Source organism: Molothrus aeneus, chromosome 9, assembly GCF_037042795.1.
Source record: "Molothrus aeneus isolate 106 chromosome 9, BPBGC_Maene_1.0, whole genome shotgun sequence".
Lineage (NCBI taxonomy): Eukaryota > Metazoa > Chordata > Aves > Passeriformes > Icteridae > Molothrus > Molothrus aeneus.
Genome location: NC_089654.1, coordinates 30,378,477 through 30,402,316, shown reverse-complemented (window position 1 = coordinate 30,402,316; position 23,840 = coordinate 30,378,477). Strand labels below are relative to the sequence as shown.

At 51.4% G+C, this 23,840-nt stretch overlaps 2 protein-coding genes across 8 annotated transcripts in view; one reads left to right on the top strand and one right to left on the bottom strand.

Annotated features, from left to right (window-relative positions):
- PACS2 (phosphofurin acidic cluster sorting protein 2) overlaps nt 1-14,214 on the bottom strand; it is a 77,226-nt gene extending 63,012 nt beyond the window's left edge. For 5 of the 7 annotated variants that reach the window (XM_066555379.1, XM_066555382.1, XM_066555380.1 and 2 more), the window contains exon 1: nt 14,087-14,186. In XM_066555379.1, coding sequence (XP_066411476.1) covers nt 14,087-14,142 — 56 coding nt within the window. In that variant the 5' untranslated portion in view covers nt 14,143-14,186. Of the gene's footprint in view, nt 1-14,086 lie in introns of all 7 variants that reach the window. The other 2 variants (XM_066555377.1, XM_066555378.1) reach the window with 1 other exon arrangement.
- A 332-nt stretch (nt 14,215-14,546) lies between these two features.
- On the top strand, nt 14,547-22,330 carry SEC22B (SEC22 homolog B, vesicle trafficking protein). The gene is made up of 5 exons (XM_066555826.1): nt 14,547-14,680; nt 14,923-15,032; nt 19,311-19,471; nt 19,798-19,944; nt 20,309-22,330. Exons 1-5 carry the CDS (start codon nt 14,606-14,608, stop codon nt 20,461-20,463), a joined length of 648 nt encoding a protein of 215 aa, XP_066411923.1. The 5' UTR covers nt 14,547-14,605; the 3' UTR covers nt 20,464-22,330.
- The last annotated feature ends 1,510 nt before the right edge of the window (nt 22,331-23,840 follow it).

The window sequence follows — 23,840 nt, the reverse complement described above, 5'->3', positions numbered from 1 at the left end:
TTGTTATGTTTGAGATTCAGGCAGCCCCACACAAATCCTGGCAGCACTGGGCCATTGTGACTGTAACAGGATACTGTGTGCCTGCAGTCTCACTCCCTGGGCTTTGTCACACTCCAGGAAAAGCAAGGAATCACAAAAGCATCTGATGGATCCAAAGAGGGAAAGAGAGCTGCAAAAATTCTCCATTCAACGGGACAGCAGAGGAAAGCTGCAGCATGCAGCATTTTTCTAACTTTTGTCTTTTATCATACTCCAGCTGTCATATGATTTCCACAACACAGTGTGAGGAGAGCAAAGGAAAACTCAGCTACATCCCCTTTTCACAGGGACACATCTAACATATTTCCCCAGCATAGATCTCCCCTGCTCCAGATACTTCCTATCTGCACTCAAAAGTAGCAAGTGGTCAACACACTCTCAGAGCTTGGTAAAAATCAAAGTCAAGTGTTTTCAACAAAATCCTTCTTGTTACTGCACTCTGATGGCCACTGAAGCTGCCAACCTGGTCAGAGAGATGCTTTAATGATGAAGCATCATTTTAAAAATGGATTTGCAGCTGTGCATATTTCACTTCAATCACTCAATTGTGAATTATACCTCAGCAAGCCCTTGAAGAATAGAGGTGGGCTGTCAGGGCGATGTGAAGGGGGAGAGAAGAGAAAGGAATTCCTACCAGACAAAAGAGCTCCAAGAAACTGATACAACTTCGCTGGAAGCTATTCCCAGCCCACTCAACATTTTTTTCTGTATACAGACATACCAGAATCCCAACAAGGGGCATTTTTCCCAGCTAAAATATGAACCATCAGCAAATCTGACTACTGCTAGAGAGAAATACAGCAACCTGGTGGATGCAAAGCAAAGCACAGTGAAATAACCTCAGAGGTGTGTAAACTCAAGGGCCCAGAGGCACCTCTGAGAGCTCACCATGGTGGCAGCCTCACACAAGCACCTGCCCAGGGCCCAGCACGCTGCCTGGCAAAGCAAGAATCCTGTTTGCTCTCCTGACAAGAGCTGTTTACATAAGATAGGAATACACAAAATCCAAAGCACCTTTCCAGGCCTCCCCAGAAGGCTTGTGAAGAACAGTACAACTTCACTGATGCTCACCAGGTGGGTTTACTGTCCCTTCTGCATTGCTTTTGGGACTGAAAGCCACAGCAGGGGCCAGTGGCAATGCTGAGAGAGGCCAGGGCAGAGGGAAATACCACAGAACACTGGAGGCAGTGGTTGGGACATTGATGGGGTCGGGCTAAACCTACCCAGAACCCAGCTCCAGAGCAGATCCTGTACTCCAGCACCTGGGTGCAACTGTTTTCTTAATCCAGAGATCCCCTGGATCCCAAGGGCTGTGCAAAACACCAGCAATCAGGCTACTGGGACCTGCAGGAGAGCAATGGTGCCAAGCAAACCTGAGCATGCAAACCCAGACAAGGCAGATGCATGGTCCAAGTGCATCAGCATGTGTGAGGAGAGCTGAGCACTTTTCTCTCCACACATGCACAGCAAGGGGCCAGCAGCAGAAAGCTGGCCTTGAATGCAGCTGCAGCAGGAACACAAACAGCCACTTGGACATTTAGGTTATGATCCTGGAACAAGGAAACAATTGAATGGACAATAAAAGCTTATTAGAAATGGTTTTTTTAAAGACACCCAGCAGGACCTGCCATTTAGGTGTCAGAAAAACAGGAGCATGCTGACTGAAGGCTGAACTGAGAAAATCCAGCCCTGAAAGCCCTTCTCCCTGGAAAAAGCTCCATGTGTTTGCTTGAACTAGCACTATCCAGGCTTCTGATCCTCAGGCACATCCCCCTGGGCCAAGGGTAAGGAGCCACCAAAGTTTTGTCTTAGTGAGCAGCTTTACACTTGAGCTGCTGAATGCTACGTGTTGGGAGGAAAAAATCCTCTGATCTGCTTTGGAATCTGCCAGTGGCTGTCTCAAATCTTCACTGGGACTGAATATGAACAGGCAAACCTTATCCAAGTACCTGGAGACCCTCAAAGTCTTTTTGTGAAGCAAGGACAAAGTCTACACTAATGGTCTTCAGCTCTATTAAGCAAAATAAAGCAGAATCATGGCAGAAAGAAGACACTGATCCCCCCACCCTGAAAGAAATGGGAGCACCTTGAATTCTGGCACACTCTCAGGCACAGCATAGGGAAGAGGTAGAAGAGCAAATAAAAGGGAGTTCAGCCCGTAACAATCCACTAGCAACATGAAATATATATGATCCAGTTCTTGCAGTTCTCAGCTTTCCTTGCAAATCCTTCATTTTGAGGCAGTGGGTGCAACTTGATCAGGAAAGTAGCATATCATCTTTCTACCATCGAGAAAGCACGCAGATATATTTTCATTAAAGGGGTCCTTTTCGAGGGATCCTTTTGATGCTGAAAACTGCCCATCTGAGAGGAAGAGATCACAGGGGAAAGGCTGCAGGACAGCCCCAAGAAACTCAGAGCAAACCCTGCAAACTGTAAACCAGCAGGCAGATGGAAGAGCGGAAATGGGAGGAGGGCAGGATTAGAAGTGCTATAGATTTATGATAAGTGATGCTCTAACAATAGCTTTCTTTTAAGAAGGAAGCTCTTCCTGCTGTAGTTAATCTAGTTAGCCTGCCCATGCACTTTCATGCACTGGGGAAGGACTGCATACAGGACAGGCAACTCCTCAAGTCAAGTGAAAGCACCCACTTCAAAGCTCATAAAACACCAACCCAGTAACATGGACCATGGCAGAGGGGAAAGAAAGAGTTGCTCCCCTCAGCAGCTGTCAGGGGCTGTTCAGGGGACCTGTTCCAGCCTTTACATGGGCTAAATGTGCAAGGAAGGTCTTTTTCAGCCATGTTTTCCATTTTCATAATTTCTCCCCACCCTGAAAGGTCATGCAGATGAAAACATCAATTTAACTAATGCCAGATGGAAGACAAGTTAAGCCATATGAATCTTTGCTGATTATATAATTACCTTCATTTCTTGCAGAAACATGGAAATGCTTACAGTCACTGGCAGATTATTTTGTACATAAACAAACATTTCTAGGATGTTTGTACTTTAAAGAAATTAAGTCCACATGGTTTTGACCAACTGCTCCATTACCACGTGGCACATGCATGAAAAAAAACAAGCCTGAATTTGAAACTCCACCAGGAGGTTACAGACACCCATCTTCCCCAATAAATAATACTTTTTTAATGGGCTCATCAACTCACAGTTATAGATTTACTGGATAGAAAGTTAAGATGATTTGCACTCAGTGTTAAATACACCAAATTATTTTCTGCAGACCTCAAGGTCATTTAATTTACCTCTAATGAGCCCCAACACATCAGCGAGGAAAAGAGCACTGAAATGTTCAGGCTCATTGGCTCCTGAGCCAGAGCAGCGTGGCAGCATCAACAACAATCACACCAAACCACCTCAACAGGCGACTTGGGCAAAATCTACAGAGAAACTTCACGTGTACAGGGAAGGACAGCACTGAGAAACCAGCACAGATGCAGTTCTGTGAGCCTGACTATAAAGCCACGAGCAATTAAGGATCTACTCCACAGATGCCGATTTCTGAATGGAGCCGGCTGCGTTTGTAGGTGTCCCATTAGAAGCCAGGAGCACATGTTTAAATTTGCATAAGAATCGGTGTGAAAGATTCAGTTACATCCCCAGCAATCTCCAGTAGCTTTGGTTACACTGTCAGATACTCAAGTTAGGAAGTGTCTATTTGACAATCTCACAGCAAAGAGCCCAGCTCCCAAAGCCTTTTTCCCAGCAGAGCCAAAGCCAGGGAAAGACCACCTCCAGTGCAACCATCTCCTGAGCCTGACCCGCTCTACAGCTCTGACAGCAGCAGCCCCGAGCTGGAGAACACACACAAGCCTTTGGACCACCCAGGGTTTACAGCACAGAGCTGAAACACCAGCCTTTAAACAAGGGGCTGGACTTCTCCTCCCACAGTCATTCAAAGTCATTTCCTTGGCCCAAAGAGAAACTCCACCGAATTAGAAAGGTTATGCAGGGCTGGGTTAAGGGAGTTACTTGCTCCATGCTCACCTGCAGACTCTACCTCAGTTGGATCAGTTCCAGATGGACCATTTGGTCCATCATGCAAGGCACAGCAGAGAACTGATCCAACTGAGCACAGCCCACCTCCTCACCTCCTCCCCCAGTGAACCCCCACCCTGATGATCCCCTTCACCACGTGAACTCTCAAAAGCTTGCACTGGCACAAGGCAGAAGGTGCTGGCAAGCAGCAGCCCAAGTGGGTAGTTTACAAAAAGCCACCAGGCACACCAGCTTTGGAGGAGCAGCTAAAAGCCACCTCTAACCTTTACCTGGATGGTGTCAGGACAGCACAACAGCTCTGCACACACCCAAGAGAGCTCCTCAGGGAGCAAGCTGCTGGAGCCTACCTGGCAGAACAGGTAAATGCTTGTGTCTTACACCCCCAAACACACACTGCACTGATGGAACAGAAGGAAGACAGCCCTGATGCTGGGAAACAGGAACCACAACTGCTCTGCTGAGAACAGCAAGGCCCTGTCTCTGTTACACACCACCACAGTCACACGGCTGAGGCAGCACTGAAATCAGGACAGCACAACAAGCTGAAGTGAACACTGCACATATAAGATCTGGGAAGTTTGCAGGACTGCACTGAGATTAGACACCCATTTTCAGCACAGCCCCTCCAGAGGCAACCAAATTGAGCTCTGGCACAGCCTCCAGCTGAAGTGTGCAATCCCTGAAGAAACTCAAGACTGAGTGACCTCAAACGATCCTGCTATATTTGTAAAATTGTCTGTGAGGAGATGTCCTCCAACAACCCTATGACTTTCATAGGAGCTACACCACCAGACTAGCTCCCTAAAAGAGAAACAAATCCATGTCTCCAGTGTAGAAAATGGTCTTGCTTTCTGAAGACCTAGGCCCACAATCCCAAAGCCAAATGCATCCAAAGAGAAAGCCATATCTCCAGCTGGTCCAACAGAACCTTGTGAGCTGTTTGCTGACATTTCAAGCTGGTAGAAAGCTCTCCAGACCCTCATTTCTGTGATTCCATGAGGTGCTGCAGAACTGCTAAGCAGGCAGCAAACTCTCTGCAGTAGAAAGAAGGCTGTGCTCCTCCATGGCTGTCACTCAGCAGCTGCCAGGACAGCTAGGAAATATGGTGGTGCACCAGCTGGAAGAAGTCATGGACTAAATGGAAAGGAAGGCTGTAAATGGCCTCAGACATCCTAATGGTGAAACCATACAGAAATGAATAGGAGACCACACTGCTGTGTGAAAGGGCACCTTGTCCACCTCACTGTGTGTTCCCACTTCTGATCTAAGACACCTGCTCATGGTTTTTTTTGTTTGAGTTTTTTTGCAGGTGGGCTGAGCATTGCAAATTGCTCCTCATTCCCAAAGCAGCAGAATGTCCGTGCAGGTCCCTCTGACAGAACATCCTGGTAAGCAGCTGCAAGAAAGGGAACTGTACTGGCATGAGAACCCTGCATAAGCTCTTTCATGACAAGTCAGTGCCAAGCTACGACCTCATTGCTTTAATGAGAGCGCCCAGCAGAGCAGCGTGCTGGAAGGCACAGCACCATCAGCCATGTGCCCCAGCTGTTCCCTCTGCCCTTCGTGCTGCCACACAGGACAAGCCTGGCTGGCCACAGGAGCGTGCCACCAGCCTGCCACCCCAGCAGGGACAGCACAGCTGGGGCTGTCAGCAGAGCATTCCCGGTGCCACCCATTGCAGCGGGAGCCAGGACACGCAGCCCTGATCCCGAGGGTCCCGCCCGGCTCTCGGAAGCTGGGGCGTGTCCGCATTAAGCACGCTCCCGGGCAGGCTGTCCTCCCGGCAGAAAGGGGATACAGACTTATATGGACTATATATAGATAAGGCTTCCTAAGAATCTCCCCATGGGGGTTGTTCTCTGCTCTATATCTAGATCTGGCCGGGAGCCTGTTGGGAAACACGTACCAGACATGTGCAAGCTGCAGCTCGTTCTGGCCATCAATGAGAGCCCTGCACCAGAAACCCCTGAAATACAGGCCAGAACCACGTTATGAGCTCCATGGTTTTCCCATGTCTCCATTTACAGCCTTCCACGTGTCTCCCTGCAGAGGTAAAGATGCCTTTTAGCAATCCCTCTCCTGCACATGATATTTACTTAGCAGCAATGAGGAGCAACCCCAAGCTCCTGCACAGCAATGGCTTTGTGGAAAAATAAAAAGAGCAGGAAAAGATTTTGAACAATTGAGCTCAACAGAGCAAAGGGATCTGATGAATGCAGATAGTGTCTTTTTCAGAAGATTTTAAACAGCAAAATAAAGTGCTTTGTTGAGCAGTGAACATGTTTCACCCTGCACACACAGGCATACCCTTCATGCCCTGCTCCTTCACAGCCTCCCACCTTCAAACTTCCACTTCTCCCCAGCAATACATGCTTAAAATAATAATAATTTTAAAAAGGTCACCCTAGATCACCAGGTTTGTTCCATTTTTCTTCCTTTTTAGAACAAAACCAACTATCTCCCTGAGGTCCAGAAGGACCTGTGAGCTATGTAGGTTTTGGTTAAACACCAGCATTCCCCCTTGGCTATTGCCTTTCACTTTCCTCCTGCAGGCTCCAGAGCACCTGACTGCCAAAAAAGCAAACAAGCAGGAGAGGGGAGTGGGTTTATCTTTACACCAAACTAGAGCTGGGGGAGGGAGGTCCCACACGTTAGAGCACTGGGGGGAAAGTGGCTAAGCTGCCATTTCCCAGCAACAGCAAAGTGATCACATTTATCTGATTGTCTGGATGAGCCACAGCAAGAAGCAGGACAAGTTAATCAAAAGCTTGCAGTGCCCAGGTGCTGCTCCCTGCCCGAACAGCACACAGCATCCTTGGGGCATTTCCCAGCCCATTCCAACACTGAGGAGCCAAACAGTTAACTCTCCAAACCAGTACAAAGGCTATGGATGAGCACACTTCACACTACATCAAAGCTGATATTTTATGCTAATCCATCTGCTTACAGGAGAACAAATGCTATTTTCCCTGACAACTCTTCTGAAATCAGATCTGAGCAACCATGCACGTTTGAAACATCAGTAAACCAAACATTGTTACTTTCAGTGCAACAACTCCCAGGAACAGCAGCTCAGTCAGTGACGTCCATAAAGCACTCAAGCCCCAGGCACTGCACCCAAAACACCGGTGCTGCCACACATACCCCGAGCCAGGTGAGCACCCGAACATTGGCTGGCCTGCAGACCCCAGCTTTGCTTTATGCACACGAGAGCCTCCACCAAACAAAATTCACAGCATACAGAAGCTGCTCCCAGTTCTACTTTTGCTGCGTACTTTAAAAATTAGACTGCTCTTCCACTGGGGCGGGGGAAGCATTTGAACTCCTGATCAAAAATAGTTATTGCCCTGCAAGTAAGTGTGCTGGAAGGCAGCCTGGCTGCAGACTGGCAGCTGCTAGGCGAGAAGGAACAAGGAGGCCACCTCAAAAGAAAGGCACAGCTTGTGACAACGACACCACAGCCACAGAGAGACTGCGGGAGAGGCTGAGTCTAGAGGAGGAAACGTGTTCCAGACTCCAGCACACAAACCGAGCCCACACATCTGTTTTCCCAACAAAAGGAGCCTCACCTGGAGGCTCTCCACCACTGCTGCACCAGCCCAAGGACAGGGTCTACATGTGTGGTAGCCCCTGGATTTTTAGGGATTCCTTCTCCAGGGATACGGGCCACAGCAAGCAGAGCACACCCATCAGAGCTCTCCAGGCAATTCATTATTTTAAACAAATGAGTGATTAGCAAGGATCCACTCTCTCCTAGTGAAGCTGGCTGCATGCCCTGCAAGCCTCCACATCACTGTACAGTATCATAATCCAATTAAACCTCACCATGAGAGAAGCTTCATGCTATCACATTCAATTAGCCAGTTAAGCCTCTTATCATCTGCACGTTGGGATCCATTCGGACTGAAAACTCCCCCAGCACTGATTGGGCATCCTTCAGCCAGGCAAGGACACACAGATGTCACAACTGGAGCAGCAGGAGGGCTGTACAGCTTAGGTAATCCATACTGCTGGCTTATATGGAGGTAGAAGCACAGGAGAAACAAACCACAGTGACCAGTTCCTGCCCACTCACAGTTATGTGCTGAGGTGACTTGCTTCCCGACTTCCCAAGGAAATAGGTCAATTCTGAAGGAGCTCAAGGGGCCCAGAGGAATTTCAATGGAAAGGCAAAGCTAATAGAGGACCTGGCAACACAGAGTCGTCTGGCAGCCAGCCACCAATTCCATAGGAAATACCCTCCCTAGAAGGTCACCATAACGGTGGCAAAATTTGGCCCAAAAGAATTGGAAAAAGCTGCCAAGATGTGACGCAAATGAAGGCAGCGAGCAGGCCAGCTTCCTGCGTGAGGCCAAAACACGGAGCGCTCTTGGAAAAGAGAAAGATTAAGGGTTGCAAGGAACATAATGGCCTCTTGTAACAGCTGAGTTGTTGCTTTTCTTTTCTTGGCAGAAAAGAGGGATGTTTGGTTGCTGGTTGATTAATCTATTATGCAAATCATTTCATAGCTAATTTGATACAGCCACAAGCTTGCCACAGAAATTGGCCGCCTGCTCAGAGCTGATGAAAGGTGGAGCATCAACAGCTCCATTTGACAAGAGCTTTTATTTCCTGGACAAGCAGCTGCAGGGGCACCTCCTGCCAAGCAGGGCTGCAGGAGCACAGGCCAGACCTGCCAGTGGGCACGAGGGAAAGATGCTTTGGGCACCCTCACTTGGTGGAAGGCAAGGAAAGAGGCCTTTCAAAAGAGCAGCCCATTCCTTCCACTCCCACCACCCTTCTGCACTGGGCATGCACAAAGCGCCCAGGTGAAAACCATGTAAAATCCTATCCAGAGACTTTGGCTAGCAGCTCTGAGGTTTTAAGATCTGTTTCAGAGCTGTTCTTGACGTGCACAAGCTTCACCTTAAAAAATGACTAAATAATAGGTCTCACTGGAACTCTGACTCCAACAAACCACTCAGCCTCTAGACAGAACACTTCCACTGAATAAGACAAGCACCCAAGTTACATTCAGCAGGATCATACCAAGTGATAGGATTTACATAGGGAACACTTAGGGATCCCTTGGGTTTGATCTCTTCCCCAAAGACTAAGGAGGAGAAATAGGATGTTCTAGCTCCAGGAAGAAGGATTGGTTCTGGCCACTGTGCTTTACTCCAAGCAGTTTATCTCCGTTGCTCAGTCGTGGATGTTTTTCCTCATGCATCTCACACATTCAGCATCATCTCAGTGATATTTTTAAAGGCTGTCCTGTGCCCTCATTTGTATTCAATTTCCTTTCGAGGGAAAATGTTAGGCATTTCATGCTATTCAAACAAAGTCAAAACAAAGCCTCCAAATAAGCACTTCTGAAATGTACCTAGTCATCTGAGTAATTAGACATTTTCCTAGCTCCAAATGCACTGAAAATCTATTGTCAGCTCCCAATGAATGTGCCAGCAGTTATCCTAACCAGGAAGAGTTCTCTCCTAAATGTTAACATACCAACAGAATAGAAGGTTAAGATACACTTACATTAGATCTCTCCCTACCTGAATTAATCAGTGGTTTTAATTACATAGCATCACCTGATCATAATTATTACTCTAGCAAGTTGTTCACCTTTCTCTGATGATATGATGCACAGTTGGCATTGCTCAAGCCAAGTCAGAACATGCTCTCACTGGCCAGGGGAAGTTCCCATTCCCAGTGCAGGCATGCATCCTTCACACCAAAGGGCAAAGTGTTCCACTCCTGAGTGAATCTGTGGCAAATCCTCACAGGGAGAGTCAGCTGTGGACTTCACACAGGTCACAAGCCCCTCAACACTCTGCTAGCAGAGGGAATTACCAGCTATGGGTGCAAACCATGGAGTGGCTCCATGCCCCAGCAGTCCTCACTGTGTCCCTCCTGTCACGCATCTGCAGTGCTGTCACCCTTCCACGCTCACAGAGCCCTCTGCAACTCATTAGCCCACAGGAGGCAGCCAGCCAGACAGGCCAGTGGAGGAAGATGGGAGCTGGCAGAGAGAGAGGAGCACACAGCCTGGGGCACGAGCACACTGTTAGGATCACTCAGCTGCCTGAATCCGAAATCTCGCCCCATCACTGTCCATGGCCCCCGGGGATGTCCGTACCAGGGCTGCTGTGCATGTCCAAGTGCTGCACGGCCATGCCACAGCACTGAGCAGTCACATCCCCACACCCCCAGCCTCCTGTGGGCCCAGGGCACGTGTGTGGAACCCCTCTGCATTTCCTCACCCAGCAGCCAAGCTACAGAGTGAGCCAACAGAGGAAATGCTCAGGCAGTGCCCAGTGACAGCCCCAGGCCTTTGGCACTCCCTTTGCACTGCTCTGCTCCACAGACTTCTTCCTTCAGTCCCCAGGGACACTGGGTCACACCTGCTCCACATTCAGCTTGCTCTCAATCCACTTTACAGTTCAAAGCTTAGCAGCAACTTTTACAAGTTTGTGACAGCTAAGGCAGTAGCCTGAAACAAAACCCACTCCAAATGGGAATATTGCTTCCCTTGCTTGGGAATATAGCCTTCCCTTGCTTCAGCAGACCCTTCCAACAAACCTTTCCCCCAAGACCTCTCTTCCTCTGGACAACCTCCACATGGTGCCATCTCCTCATGAGACTGTTTCAACATGGGACAGTACTACATCCTGCCATTCACACCCACAGATTCATCAAAAGATTGGAAGGTAAAGAAATCGACACTAAAATCCACAGAATAATTCTTACTTCTACTCTTTCAATGAGAGGAAGAGGTGTTGATTCTCTTGCTGCCATGCAGCAAGAAGATCACTCTCAGTGTTTACAGGTGGTAGGGAGAACTTTATGTAATGTAACCTTCCCCAAAGGAAAGTCTTTCAGTGCACAGAAGAAAGAAACAGCAGGAGAAGGTAGGCATCTCTGCCTTCCGGTATGCAGTGGATACGCCCAGATAGTGAGACATTTTGAGTCACATTTCTGGGATGACTAAAAGAAAGGAGCTGCATTTCAGAAATGCTATGGTCAAGCCTCCCAGGAGCTACGTGTGCTGAAGAATAAATCATAAAATCACTTCTGCAGATGGCAGAGGAGTAAGAAAGCCAGAACAAATGCAAAACACCACCTCACCTCATGTTTCACACTAAGCACACAACTGCAGGACACCACCATGACTCTTCCCTACTATTCTTCCTTAAGTTTAGACACAGCCTTCTCACACAAGGAAACTCCATGGATGCACCAAGGCAGCCTTCCAGGTTTTGCTGACACCCCACCCAAGCTGAGTGGACTTTCAGTAAATCACCCACCAGAGTGTGTTGAAGCACACACACATCCACACAAGCACCCCCACACACAACCTAGAGCGGGGCAGGACCACTCCAGGCACTGCTTCCATCCAGGCCCTCCTGCTCCAGGCCATGGCAGGACAAACACCTTAGAAATAGGTTCAATAAGATTTATTGAACCAAAAGGAAAAGGGAAGGAAGCAACATTCCCTCCCCAAGCACGCGCTCCTCTCTGTGAATCCTCTGACTTTGTGCCAAGTTCAAATCTCTTCTCCGCTTGGAAAGCCTGTCCTGCCAACAGAGACCCAGAAGGGAACTGGTGGAAATCTCAGAAGAGGCCAAGGCAGTTCCACAGTGTCTGACCACACAGCAGGGCCCACTGTCCTCCGCATCTGCCCCTCACGTCCCAACAGACATTTGCTGGGACAACAAGCTCACTTGGGATATGGTTTCCCACGCAGAGCACTTCATTCTAATATCTCTTGCTTTAAGATAAAAGAATCTTAAATGTCATTGTGCCATAGTAAAAATCACCATATGAATTTAAAAGGCAGAGGCAGGGGCATAACTTAAAGGTTTTCAAGCTCCTGCTTTCTCTGACAGAAAGGTCTGTTGCAAAGCCCATAATGAAATGCAAAGCATGATGATCAATGATCAGAAACAGCAGCACTGACTGCTGCAGAACTTGGTGCTTGCCCAGCACACACACCCCACCATGCCACAGGACCAACATCCCCACAGAACCTGCAACCTCAGCTGCTCCTGGCCTCCCTTGGGGTTAACAAACCCACCCAGCACCCACAGCCACAGCTGCAGCCTGTGCCCAGCCCATGGGCTGCCCACTCCGTGTCCAGCAGAAAACTCCACATCTGGGGAAATGCAGGTTCACAGGGTTGGCAGCAGCAGGTGCAGCAGCTGGATGGAGCTCACCCCCCTGGCTCGAGGGAAAAAGGGCACCCAGGAAGAGCAAGCAAAGGTAATGGCAACAGCAGGGCCAGAGCAGAGGGACCCACCGCCACACCAAACTCCCTCTACCAAAAGCTTTGTTCCTACAAGGTCCCAAATGCCCCAATTCTTCCATCAATTCCTCAGGGCAGGCAATCTGAGCACTTTTATCATCCCCTGCTTCACAGCAATTCCAAACTTTCCCCCTCAAACCCCAGTTCTGCCCCAACTGCCCAGATATCCACATGTGCTTTGCATTCCCCACATTCCTCCAGGCACCTCAACCAGCTGCCTCCCATCTGCTGCCCACCACAATTCCAGCACCAGGACCCACCCTTGTGCTCCCCCTACCTCACCAAGGCAGGGTCAGTGTCCTTACACTGCATTTTCTGGTCATCTACAGATTTGCAAACAAGCAGGCTATGTTGTGAGCTCGTTTGCAGATCTGCAAGTATCAGCATAAATGATAATGCAGAATGAAAAGTCCTTGACAGTGTCGGACGTTTGGGTTTTTATTGGTTTAACAGCCACTGTCACAAGGTTGGATGGGATGGAAACCCAACTGCCTTCCTGTAGCAAAGGGTGCAGTGGAGAGAACTGTTTTCAGAGCAGTGCTACCGTGTCCTCTGCACAGCAGGGACAGTGCCAATTGCACTGGAACCACAGAATGCTTTGGGTTGGAAGGGACCTTTTAAAGATCATTAAAGTCCAATCCCCTGCCAGCAGCAGGGACACTTTCTTGTCTAGTGCAAAATGAAAAAGCACCAACTGCTCCTCCAGCTACTCCCATCCAAGTGACAACTTCCACATCAAAGGGACTCCTTGAAGAGGGGCACATTCCCCCGGGTGCCAGACCCTTTCCAAGATCTTCCGTTGCAGAAAGGAAGGCTGAACGAGACACAAGCTGAAAAAGTTGCTGCCTGAGGCGCTGCTAGCACAGATGAGCTGCTATAAACCCAGATTATCTGCAATAGCAGGACTCAGGTTTGCTTCTGCCCCTCTCTGTTCCTACCCACGATGTCAGACCACTACAGTGTTGGTGATAGTTACTCGTCCCTGCAATACAGGGGCATGGCCACCGAGTCCAACCTGCTGTGTGGATGGCGCAGCAGACAGAGGGATTAGGGGGGGTTTGTAAAGCTTACAGAGCTTTACGTTCCTGCCAGGTCAGCCTGATGATTCTGTTTCCTTTCTGCTCGCTCGCTACGTCCTCGTTTAAAACAAAACAAACAAACAAAGATAAAGAGGAGCGCTTCAAAGATTTGTCTCCGGCACGTTTAAATGCGCAGAGGCATTCTGTTCTGAGCTAGGCTTGAAGAGCGCAAAATTTCTAAAAACTAAGAGGAATGCCTGCCATGCGGGCTAAAAGCAGCGCGGGCAGGGAGCACGGCCGCGTGTGTACACACAGCAGAGGCAGGGAAACGGAGGGGGACGGGCAGAGGGCGAAGAACCATCCCCGGAGAAAGGGATGCGCACCCCGAGCCCATTCCTGCGGGCACTGCCCGGGGAAAGGCGGCGGTACCGGGGCAGCCCCAGCCCGCGCCGGGGCTGCGGGGACCCGCACCGCGAAGGTGACCCCGCACAGCCCGGACAGACGGCAGCAGCCCCCCGCCCTCCGCGGGGCCGGGAGCCCCGCACCGCCACCCATCCCGAGAGCCACGGGAGGAGCCGTGCCCGTCACTGCGGTAGCGGCGAGGGGCGGGAAGGGCCCTGCGGCTGCGGGAGGCTCGCACAGGTGATGGGAACGGGGCTCGAGGAAGCAGCCGCGGAGCCGGGGAGGAAAGGGGGTGCGGTCCGCGCCCTCGCCCGCCCGTTACCTGGGCACGCAGCTGGGGCTGGAGCCGTCGATCTCCCAGGTGGCGAAAAGGTTCATAGGCACGGGCCGCCCCAGGGCCCCGGTGCCGCCGGGGAAGCTGAGGCGGCTCCGCTCGGCCGCCGCCGCCATGGCTGTGCCCGCCGCCCTGGCGCGCGCCCACCGCGCCGGGCCGCCGCCGCCCCGCCCCGCCCGCGGGGGGCGCGTCACGGGGCGGGGCCGGGAGGGGATATGGGCGGGGCTTACTTGGCGCGGCTGGAACGGGGCGGTGCTGCTGAGGGGGCGTGGTCACACTGAGCATGATGGGCGTGGCCATGCGGAGGGGCCGCGTTTGCTCCAAGGGGGCGCGCCCGTGGGGGCGCGGCTATGATAGGGGCGTGGTCTCGCATTGGCGCATGCGCGCGCGGGGCGGCCGCCCTTCCCACGGGCGGGCGGAAGTGCCGCCGGTGCGGCGGCCGCGCACCGGAAGCGGTGGTGGCAGTTTCCGGGTGGCTCCGTGGCAGGGCGGGCGGCGGGCGCGACCATGGTGCTGCTCACGATGATCGCCCGCGTGGCGGACGGGCTCCCCCTCGCCGCCTCCATGCAAGAGGACGAGCAGGTGGGGCCGGCGAGGCGCGGGCGGGGAGGGGCCGGTGTGTCCGTGAGGAGCGGGCGGGGGGCGACCCACCAGGAGCCGCGCTGTCCCTTCTTACAGCAGGGCGGCTCCGGCACCGGCGCTTGCCTCCCGGTGGTGGCGGGTGGGACGGGCAGAGCCCGCCGGTGCCGTGGGGCCGGTGCTGGCGGCCCTGGAGCCCCCCGGTGTGTCCGGTCAGCCGCTCTCCTCCCTCCCTGCCTCCTCAGTCAGGCCGCGACCTGCAGCAGTACCAGAGCCAGGCCAAGCAGCTCTTCCGCAAGCTGAACGAGCAGTCCCCGACGCGGTGCACGCTGGAGGCGGGAGCCATGGCTTTCCAGTGAGTACCGGCAGCGCTGCGGGATCGCGGCTCCCCGGGAACCGGCCGGGGCTCCTTGACCTGGGCTGGGGTTTGTTGGAAACGGGGCTGCCTGTGAGCCCTGCTGCCAAGGGAGAGTGTGTGAGCTGGCACTGCTTGGCACAGGTGTCTGGCGCTTGGTTTTCAGCCAGGTTCGTGGTTCTGCCTGTGCTGCAGACAGTGCAGGTTCTGTTCCCTCCCTCCCTTTCTCTCTGTTGTGCCCTCACTGCATCTTCTGGGCGGCCTGTGTCTCGTCTTTAAAGAGATCTGTCCTTGTACAGCCTTGTACTGTGAGCTCCTGCTGCCCAGGACTGTCCTCTCTGTGCCCTGTGAGAGCTCAGCTTTCATGAATTACAAGCACATCGAGCATCTCTGAATATTTCTATTATTGTTGTCTTGATACCTGACAGAATTCTTTCTCTCATCCAGTAATTTCAGTCTTATTGTTGCTAGATTTATTGGGTGTGTTTAATTAATTTCCTTAACTCTTTGGGAGCTCCTGACTTAAAAGCACTTTTGGCATTCTCCAGTAGTACTCGTGCAAGAGAGCGTGGCTATGAAATAAGGAAATCTTGCAGAGGTCAGACATCCTTACTCCTTAATAGCAGGGGAGGTGAGTGAACAGAGTTGGAAAGCTTGTGTGTGAGGAGGGAAATGGTTCTTTCTGTGCCATGTCATTGCCTGGCAGAGTAATGCCTGAGCACTTAGTCAGGATCCTGCTGGGAATCAGCATTGTGCCATGACAGGAATGGCTGTTGGAGGGCTCAGGGGCCAGGTGAGCTCTCCAGGTAGAGCTGTGCAGCTGTGGCAGGAGTGTGCCAGGATCCCCACGGTGCCACCCTCAGCAGGATCCCTCTGTGTCAGGTGACTCCAGTGACTGGGTGTGTGTCTGTGGCTGGCAGAGGGGGAGGTGGCCTTTGAATGCAGGGCAAGGTTGGCTTTGGGCCTCTGCTCCAGCAACAGGAGCAAAATCTCCCACCCTGACCCTTTCTTCAGAGATTCAGAGGTGTGAAGAGATGAAAACTGGAGTTTTTTGGATGGACAATCTGACAAAAGCTGTGAGGTTTTGGGGGATGCTGTTCTTGTGGTTGTCGTTTGTCTGCTAACTGCGACAAGATTTATAAAAAAATCTTTTCCTTCTGGTTGCTTTTGATAGGGAGTTACAGTGTCAGAGGATGGCCCTGATTGGCCTGGCCACCCTTATCTCCTACTGGATTTGGGTGTTGTTGCTGGAGTTAAGTGCTAACTGCTGCTCTTCCTCTTGCTTTTTCTAAAATTAAATCTTCGCAGAATTTAAAAACTGCCCCGTTTCTGAGTGTCTACTTGGCACAGCATGGGTGTAGCTCTGCCTGGCAGTGAAGCCTTGGGAAAAAGCCTGTGTAGATCCCAGTAAATCCCTTCTTGAGTTACCTCCATGATGCAAGCAGGGAGATGTCAGGGAAGGTGGCAACACTTGCCCAGGAAATCAAAGCCTCTTAGTGTGGCTGTACTGACAGCAGTTGTGACGAGGAGGGAGGGCTTGGGCAGGACTGTTTTGCCAGCTGTCCCAAAGGAGCAGCCAGGTTACCTGGCTGGGACAGGAGTGTTCCTGCTCCTGGGCTGAGTTAGTCCCTGGATGGGTTTTGCTGGCCACTGACAGCTGCTGCTGCAGAGCACTTGCTTTTGCCTCCTTTGAGGTGGGACATTACAGCAGGACCTGTGTGGAAAAAACAATTTCAGGTCAGAAACTTTCCTCTGCAGGGAGGGGAGGTGACGGGGAATTTGAGATTTAGTCTGAAATAACGCTGACCCATGGCCACGCTGCTCACCAGTCCTGTGCCAGACCAGAGCTCTGAGTGCTGAGGGCAGCACAAAGCAGCACAGAGCAGTCAGCAGCACAGCCCAGGGTATTGCTGGGGAGCGGGGTGAAGCTGTTTTGCTGAGGTGCTGTTGAACATCTTCAGCTTCATCAATTCAAAGCAGAGCCGAGCCTTCCTGAAACTTGAAATTTAAATTGTGAGCCCTTGGGTGATTTCTGCCAAATGCTGTGCCAAGGTTTCAGCTGCAGGAGCTGTGTCAGCCTTGCAGCAGCAGCACTGGTGCTGTGCAGGTACAGGAACACCAACAGCTCTGCTGTGCTGTCAGTGAGCAGGTGACCTTTGGCTGATGAATGGCTGAAGTGATTCCTACCTGTCATTTAAAAGCAACCCTTGGCCTTTGCCACTGTTACCAGGATAAAGCTTTTCTCTCTCAAAATGCCCAGTGTGATTACAGGAGACCTGCTGGCTGCACTCTGAGCAGAGTTAACAGTGGCAAGTGGCCACATCTGCCCCTTCTGTGAGGACATGCAGACAGGTGCTGTGCTGAAGCTTGGAGGTGCACACAAAGTATGAAACTGAGAGGCCCAGCTGGGCAGGAACTCTGGTCTGAAGTTGACAAAATTGTCTGAATCTGGGGCAGAATGAGATGAGCTCGCTCCCCGTGGTGCTGGCAGACCAACTTTAAACCAAACACCCTGAATATCACACCAGGGAGAAGCAAGTGGGAAATGCAGCTGAGGAGCTCCAGGCAGGACCATCTGGGCCAGGCAGAGATAAACAGAGCAGGAACAGGGACCTGTTCCTCTCTGTGAGGGAGGTCCCTCTCAGGGACCTGTTCCTCACCTGGAGAGTGCTGCTCCAGCAGTGCTGTCAGAATTCCCTTCTGACACTGGTTCTCCTCATTTCAATAGATTTGCTCAAGTCTTGCTCGTCATGGCAGTGGCTAAATCAAGCTCTGGGTCATGATCTTTAGCAACCCCAATGTGGCAAGCAGGTCTCCAGGGGTAAGGGAAGTGATGCAGTCCAAGCTGAGGAACATAAAAAGGACCAAAGGCCACGGGCACACGGGGAAATGCTGTGGAATGGATGATGGCAGCTGAAGTTTCTTCTTCTGGTTGGGGTGAATCTGTTGTTGTTTGAGGGCTGCCAGGGTTCACACACGGGCCATATAGAGGCAAGAGGAATGGATAATCCTGAGCCCAGGAACAAGGTGAGGATGGCTAATTTAAAGGACATGGCCCTGCTGGGGTATCTGGAAAAACAGTGGGGAGTGGGGTGAAGTTGTTTTGTAAGCTTGATGTGTCTATTAACAAAATTTTAAGCTGCTTATTTTACTACAGTGCCCTCAGGACTGGATCACTTCTTTAATACACTGCTAATCTTTATGCTAACCAGACTAATGATTAATGGCATTATGCAGAAAGTCAAAGGAAGGTAACCTAAAAGTAGCATTCACACTCCACCCTGAAGAATATAGATAAGCATTCAAAAGTGTTTACAGGACTGTTTACTGTCTCCACCCCCTTGCTTTTGGTGGGAGTATTGTAGCCTTTATTTTTATATTTGCTAAGTGAGGAGGAAAATTCAGATGGAAATGTGGAGCAGCAGAGTGACAAAGTGAAGCCTAAATAATCTCAGGGTTGGTGGTGGGTGAGAAGAGGACCCGTGTGCCCTCAGCTGGGGGGGCAAAACAAGCAGCTTTACATAGCAGCAGGAGCATCACTGTGTGCTTTGGAGCTCCTCACCTTGCAGCCAGAGAACTGCTGGCATGGTCACACCCACCCATGGTGAGTCTGTAAGGTCACCAGAACCCACCTAGCAGCAATGCCCCTCCCCAGCTGCCCCTGTGGTGATGCATGTGCACAGCAGCACCCCTCTAGCAGGCTGGTGGTGGTGAGGAAGGGGTTAGCCAGCCCTCTGAAATGGAGAGGGACAGCTGGCAGGGACTGGGTGCCTTCCCAGCACGCTGAGACCAAACTCCTGTGTGTGCCTCCTCATCTCAGTGCCTCAGCTTCCCATTGCTGGGCCTCGGGTAATTGGCTGTGCTGCCACTTAGAGACGTGTTGGCCACCTTCCCCTCTATTCTGATGGCAAACTTTCCTGTGCTCCCCTCCTCCTGACTGCAGGGTGTTCTCTTTTTTATACTCCAAAATTACAACTCTTTTGTTGCTGGTATTTTGTTAAGCTAATGGCATTCACAGGGCAGCTTTTGTTCAGCTGAAGTCAAAGCCCAAGACTGTTGGCATGGGTGTAGGGTCTGAGGCTACAAGAAAATTTATTTTGGCTGAAGAAAATATAAGCCATTGCTTTGCAGAAAGGTTTACACTTGATCCAGACATAGAAAACCAGAAGTTCTTGTAGCCAGTTCTCATTGCCTCGTAGGAATAGAGGTGTGCAGGGTGGTGTTTGACAGGATAGGTTCAAAATTGATTGATTAATGCTCTGTCTGCCATTCTTGAAGCTACATCATCGAGAAAGGAGTGTGTTACCTGGTCCTGTGTGAAGCTGGATTCCCCAAGAAACTGGCCTTTGCATATCTGGAGGACTTGCACTCAGAGTTTGATGAGCAGCATGGCAAGAAGGTTCCAACAGTCTCCAGGCCCTATTCCTTCATTGAATTTGGTGAGGTCCCTCTCCCTGTGGCTAGTCAGGAAACTTCTTGCTGGGAGGGAGCAGCGGCCATGGGATTCTCTGCAGCTTGTCCTGTGGAATTGACAGCTCAAATTCTCCTTGGCACCAGAGACATGGGTGTTCTGAGCGGGAGAATAGAGAAGTGGTATGGAAGTGCTGCATGTCCATTAATTCAGATTTCCTGCTTTTAGTCTTTGGCCTCCCTCCAGTGAATATTTGCATGTAGTCTTCTGGCTGTCTCAGCAGTGCTCCCACTCCTGCAGCCAGGCAGCTCTGTGCTAGGTGAGACTCCCCCTGACAGCCCTGTCTCCTTCCAGACACCTACATCCAGAAAACCAAGAAGCTCTACATTGATAGCCGGGCGAGGAGGAACCTGGGCTCCATCAACACAGAGCTGCAGGATGTGCAGAGGATTATGGTGGCCAACATTGAGGAGGTCCTACAGCGAGGAGAGGCCCTGTCAGGTACTGGGAGTGGCCAGTGTTTGGCACACAGTGCTGTCTCCTGGGGCAGCTGGGTGGGCAGAGCATCCTGAGGGAAAGGCTTGACCCTGCTGAGGAAAGCAGTGAACCCAGTGGGTGTTTCAGCTGGATCAGCTGTGTTCTGAAACAGCTGGCAGGTGCTGGTGCTGCTGTGGGGGACACCAGCCCCTCTCCAGCTCGGGTGGCTCTCATCCCAGCAGGACAAGCCCTGGGGACAGGGGGCACAGGGCACACTGCCACGTGAAACTGCTGTGCTTCCAGCTGCTCCAGAGAAACTTGTACACTTAATGTAACATTTGGGGAATGTTCAGTTAATCCTAACTCCTCTCCCCTTTCCCTTGAACAGCTCTCGATTCCAAGGCCAACAACTTGTCCAGTTTGTCCAAGAAGTACCGCCAGGACGCCAAGTACCTGAACATGCGCTCCACGTACGCCAAGCTGGCGGCCGTAGCCGTGTTCTTCATCATGCTGATTGTCTATGTGAGGTTCTGGTGGCTGTGAGCTGGCCCAGCCATGGAAGAGGGAAAGCCAGTGGCCTGGCAGGTGAATGTGTGCAGGACACTGCTCATGGGGGATGTGCATTAGAATCCACACAGGACCATCACCTTCGCAGGAGTGTCCTGGAGTTGTTAGGTGACACCTGGCTACTGCATCTCTTAGTGGAGCCTAACAATAGGTGTGAAGGCTTGTTGACTGCAGGCTTTTCCTCTGAGGCAGTTTGCACTGGGATACTGCAGAGTTTGGCCTCCCAAGGTTCTTCCCCCTCCTGGGGCACTCTGGGATCAGTCAATCAGTGCTGTTTAGCATAATCATATTGTACATCCTCCTGTTGAGTAGCTCTAGTGGGAACTGGACTCTAATGAACATTCCTTGTGTTGGTAATGTTTGCTTTTTTAGAATCTGGGTCTGCAGTTCTTTTTCTTTCTTTCTTTTTCAAGACTCCCCCATTTGCAGGCAAGTATTTCACTGTACATAAACCAGCTTTCACCTCTGTCAGAATATCTGTTGAGTGTTTTGTGTCTAACATCCTGGCTTGTTACAGTTTAAATTGCTTTAGGAAGAAATGGATGTTAAACTATGCCTTAAAACATATTCTGTCCAGTACTAGGAGGGGCAGTGGAAGGCTTCTGTATTAACTGTTTCTGCAGAATTAAACTCCAGGTTTCTAAGTGTCCACTCTCCCTCTCCTGACAGCTGTGTGTGACAGTATGTTTCCACATGAACAGGGTGTGTAATTCAATGCTGTTGGAACGGGCACAGTGCAAACTATGTCAGCACTCTCTATTTTTCCCTTCTAGCTGCAGATTCACTACATTATTTCCTTCCTTTTTATAACTGTGCTTTCCTTCCAAAATGTGTCAAAACTGCCAGCATTTCATCTCTGGGATCCTTGTTTTCTTTCTCCCTCTTTCCCTCACCCAAAACAACCAAAAAAACCAAAACTCTGAATGTTTTTGTGAAGAAAAGGCAGTGTTTCTGTAAAGAACACTACATGAAGGATTAAGATAACTTCAAAACAGTGAAATCCTTTAGAAACACCACCTCTTTTACCCGTGGTCACCTTCTCCCTACCTCACTTGGGAAGTTGAAACTGTAGGTGAAGAAAAACTCATTATGGGGCAATAGTATAGAGCTTCTTCTTTCTTACGAGCCAATCTCTATATCACCAGTGTAATGTGATTTTTTTTATATAATTTTTTTTGGTCCACCTGTGCTGAGAAAAACATTTTAGCAGATTTTGGTTTTATTAAAAAAAAAAAAAAAAGGAGAGAGAGAAAAAAGAAAGTCCACAGCTCGGGCACTCTGCTGCACTCAAATGTCTGCCACTTGGTAGAGGAAGCAGGTGGTGTCACAGAAGGAAATGTCAGGACTTCCCAGCACCTTTTACAAGCACATAACCTTGTGTAGTTCTGGATGTATAAACTGTGACCTGGAAGTGTTTCCTGCCACGGGATGGGAAGCACAGCTGTTGTCCTGTCTGGGAATGCTGCCCAACCTGGCACCTTGTTGGACTGGCAGAATGCAGTCAAGCACTCGTCCACCGATGAACCCAGCAACTCTGAGCTGCCACATAGTCTAAAGTAATCCAGTTTCTGCATGATGCCTCTAAGTGTTACTTTGTAGGTTGCTTTATTATAATTATTATAATGATTTTAAGTCCTTTTAAGTGGTGTCCCTATGAGGTGAATGTCCCAGTGATGTAGGTCTGTGTAACGGAGGTGCTGGAAGGTCTCACCCCTCAGACACCGACCGTCCGTGGATTGCTGTGATTGAGGGGGTGATGTTTCTGCAGCACGGGGCAGCTCAGGGAGCAGCTGCCCTCTGCAGCCCCAGTGTCAGCAGGGAAATAAATGCTTCTGAAAAATCCCCTCTGCGGCGTGGAGTGTCCTGTATCTCATTCCTGTGACCCTGGGGGATGCTTTCCTTCCTTCCAGGGACACCAGGAGGATGAAGACCCCATAGATGGAACCACTGGGATATAAGGGCTCTCTTTTGGAGGCAGAACTAGTTGAAAGATGTGATCTTGACCATTTTCTGCCAGAGAAGCTGTACTTTGGTTATAGCAGGAGTCTCTCCCTGCTGGCACATCTCTGCCTGTTGCCAGGAAACCTCCTCGGCACAGGCAGAATTTTATGGGGACAGTTTTGTGGCCACGCTGTTCATAGGGGCAGCACGAGAAGCAGCACAAATCGGGAGTGAGTGGGGTGTGTGTCCCCCGTGGGCTGTGCTAGTCTGAGCAGGGCACGGAACTGCAAGTGCCGCTTGCCTAGAGGGATGGCAGGAATCCTCCTCTCCCGCAGGCAGCCTGGGCCTCCAGGGAACACCTTACGAGCAATTTCCTGCCTGCTTTTAAAACGCGGAGCCCCCTTTCGTCCCTCGAACAGGGGAGGGATGCTGCTGATGCTCCGTGCCAGGGACGTGTGGACAGGGTTTTGCTTAGCTGGGCTCTCTGCGCCTCCTGCGCAGCCAGGTGTGAGCTCAGCTCCTGTCCGGCTGCTCGGGCAGAGGGGAGGAGAAGCCGCTGCTCTTTTCTCCGTGCGTTTCATGACGGCTGCTCTCGGCTGGGAGGGGCTCGCTGCAGCAGGGGCTCGCTGCCGGGGGTGTGCGGTGGCCGGTCCCTGCCGGGGGCTCGGGGGTCGCGGTGCTGGCAGGGCCGGAGCCGGCCCGGGGCTCTGCCTGCAGATGGCAGTGCCTGCGCGGGGCTGGGGCGCGGTGCGGGGCTGCGGACACAAAGGGAGCTCTTCCTCAGGGCACCCCCAGCTCCTTGCCATGCCCTGGCCATCCCCGTGAAGCCGGGGATGTGCCCGCGAGGGCCCCCGGAGCAGGCGGTGCTGCCCGGCCTCATCCCACCGTGCAGCCGGGCCGCTACGGCTGGGACGGAGGGAGGCGCTTCTCGCAGGGCGTTTGCCTGTCACCTCCTAGGCAGCACCTTTTCCATCTCCATTCCTGCTTCTGAGGTCCCCCTGTGCTTCGAGGGGCTCTGAACAGCCTTTGCCCGCTGGGCAATCCCCCAGTTGCTGCACCTGCCTCCCCCAGCCTGGCAGACACGAGGGGTTTTGTCCCGTGTGGGGCACACGCGTAGCAGAGGGGAAGTGGGACCGACCTGGGAGCAGAGCAACCTCCTGGCGGCTGAGCCCCTGCTCGGGTGGGTTTAGAGAACAGAGCTGAGCTGAGCTCTCCCTTCTCCCACAGTGTGCCCATTGCCACTGGGGAAATATTGGCACGGGGTACAGGCAGAGTGCAAAAGAAAAGATGCTCGTGCAGAATGCCCTGGGAGCTGCTCTGCTCATCGTGTGAGCACGGAGGTCAAAAGCTGCCAGTTTTGGCTGCTGACATTCCTCAGCTCAGGTCAGGGCACTCCTGGGTGTCTTTATGCT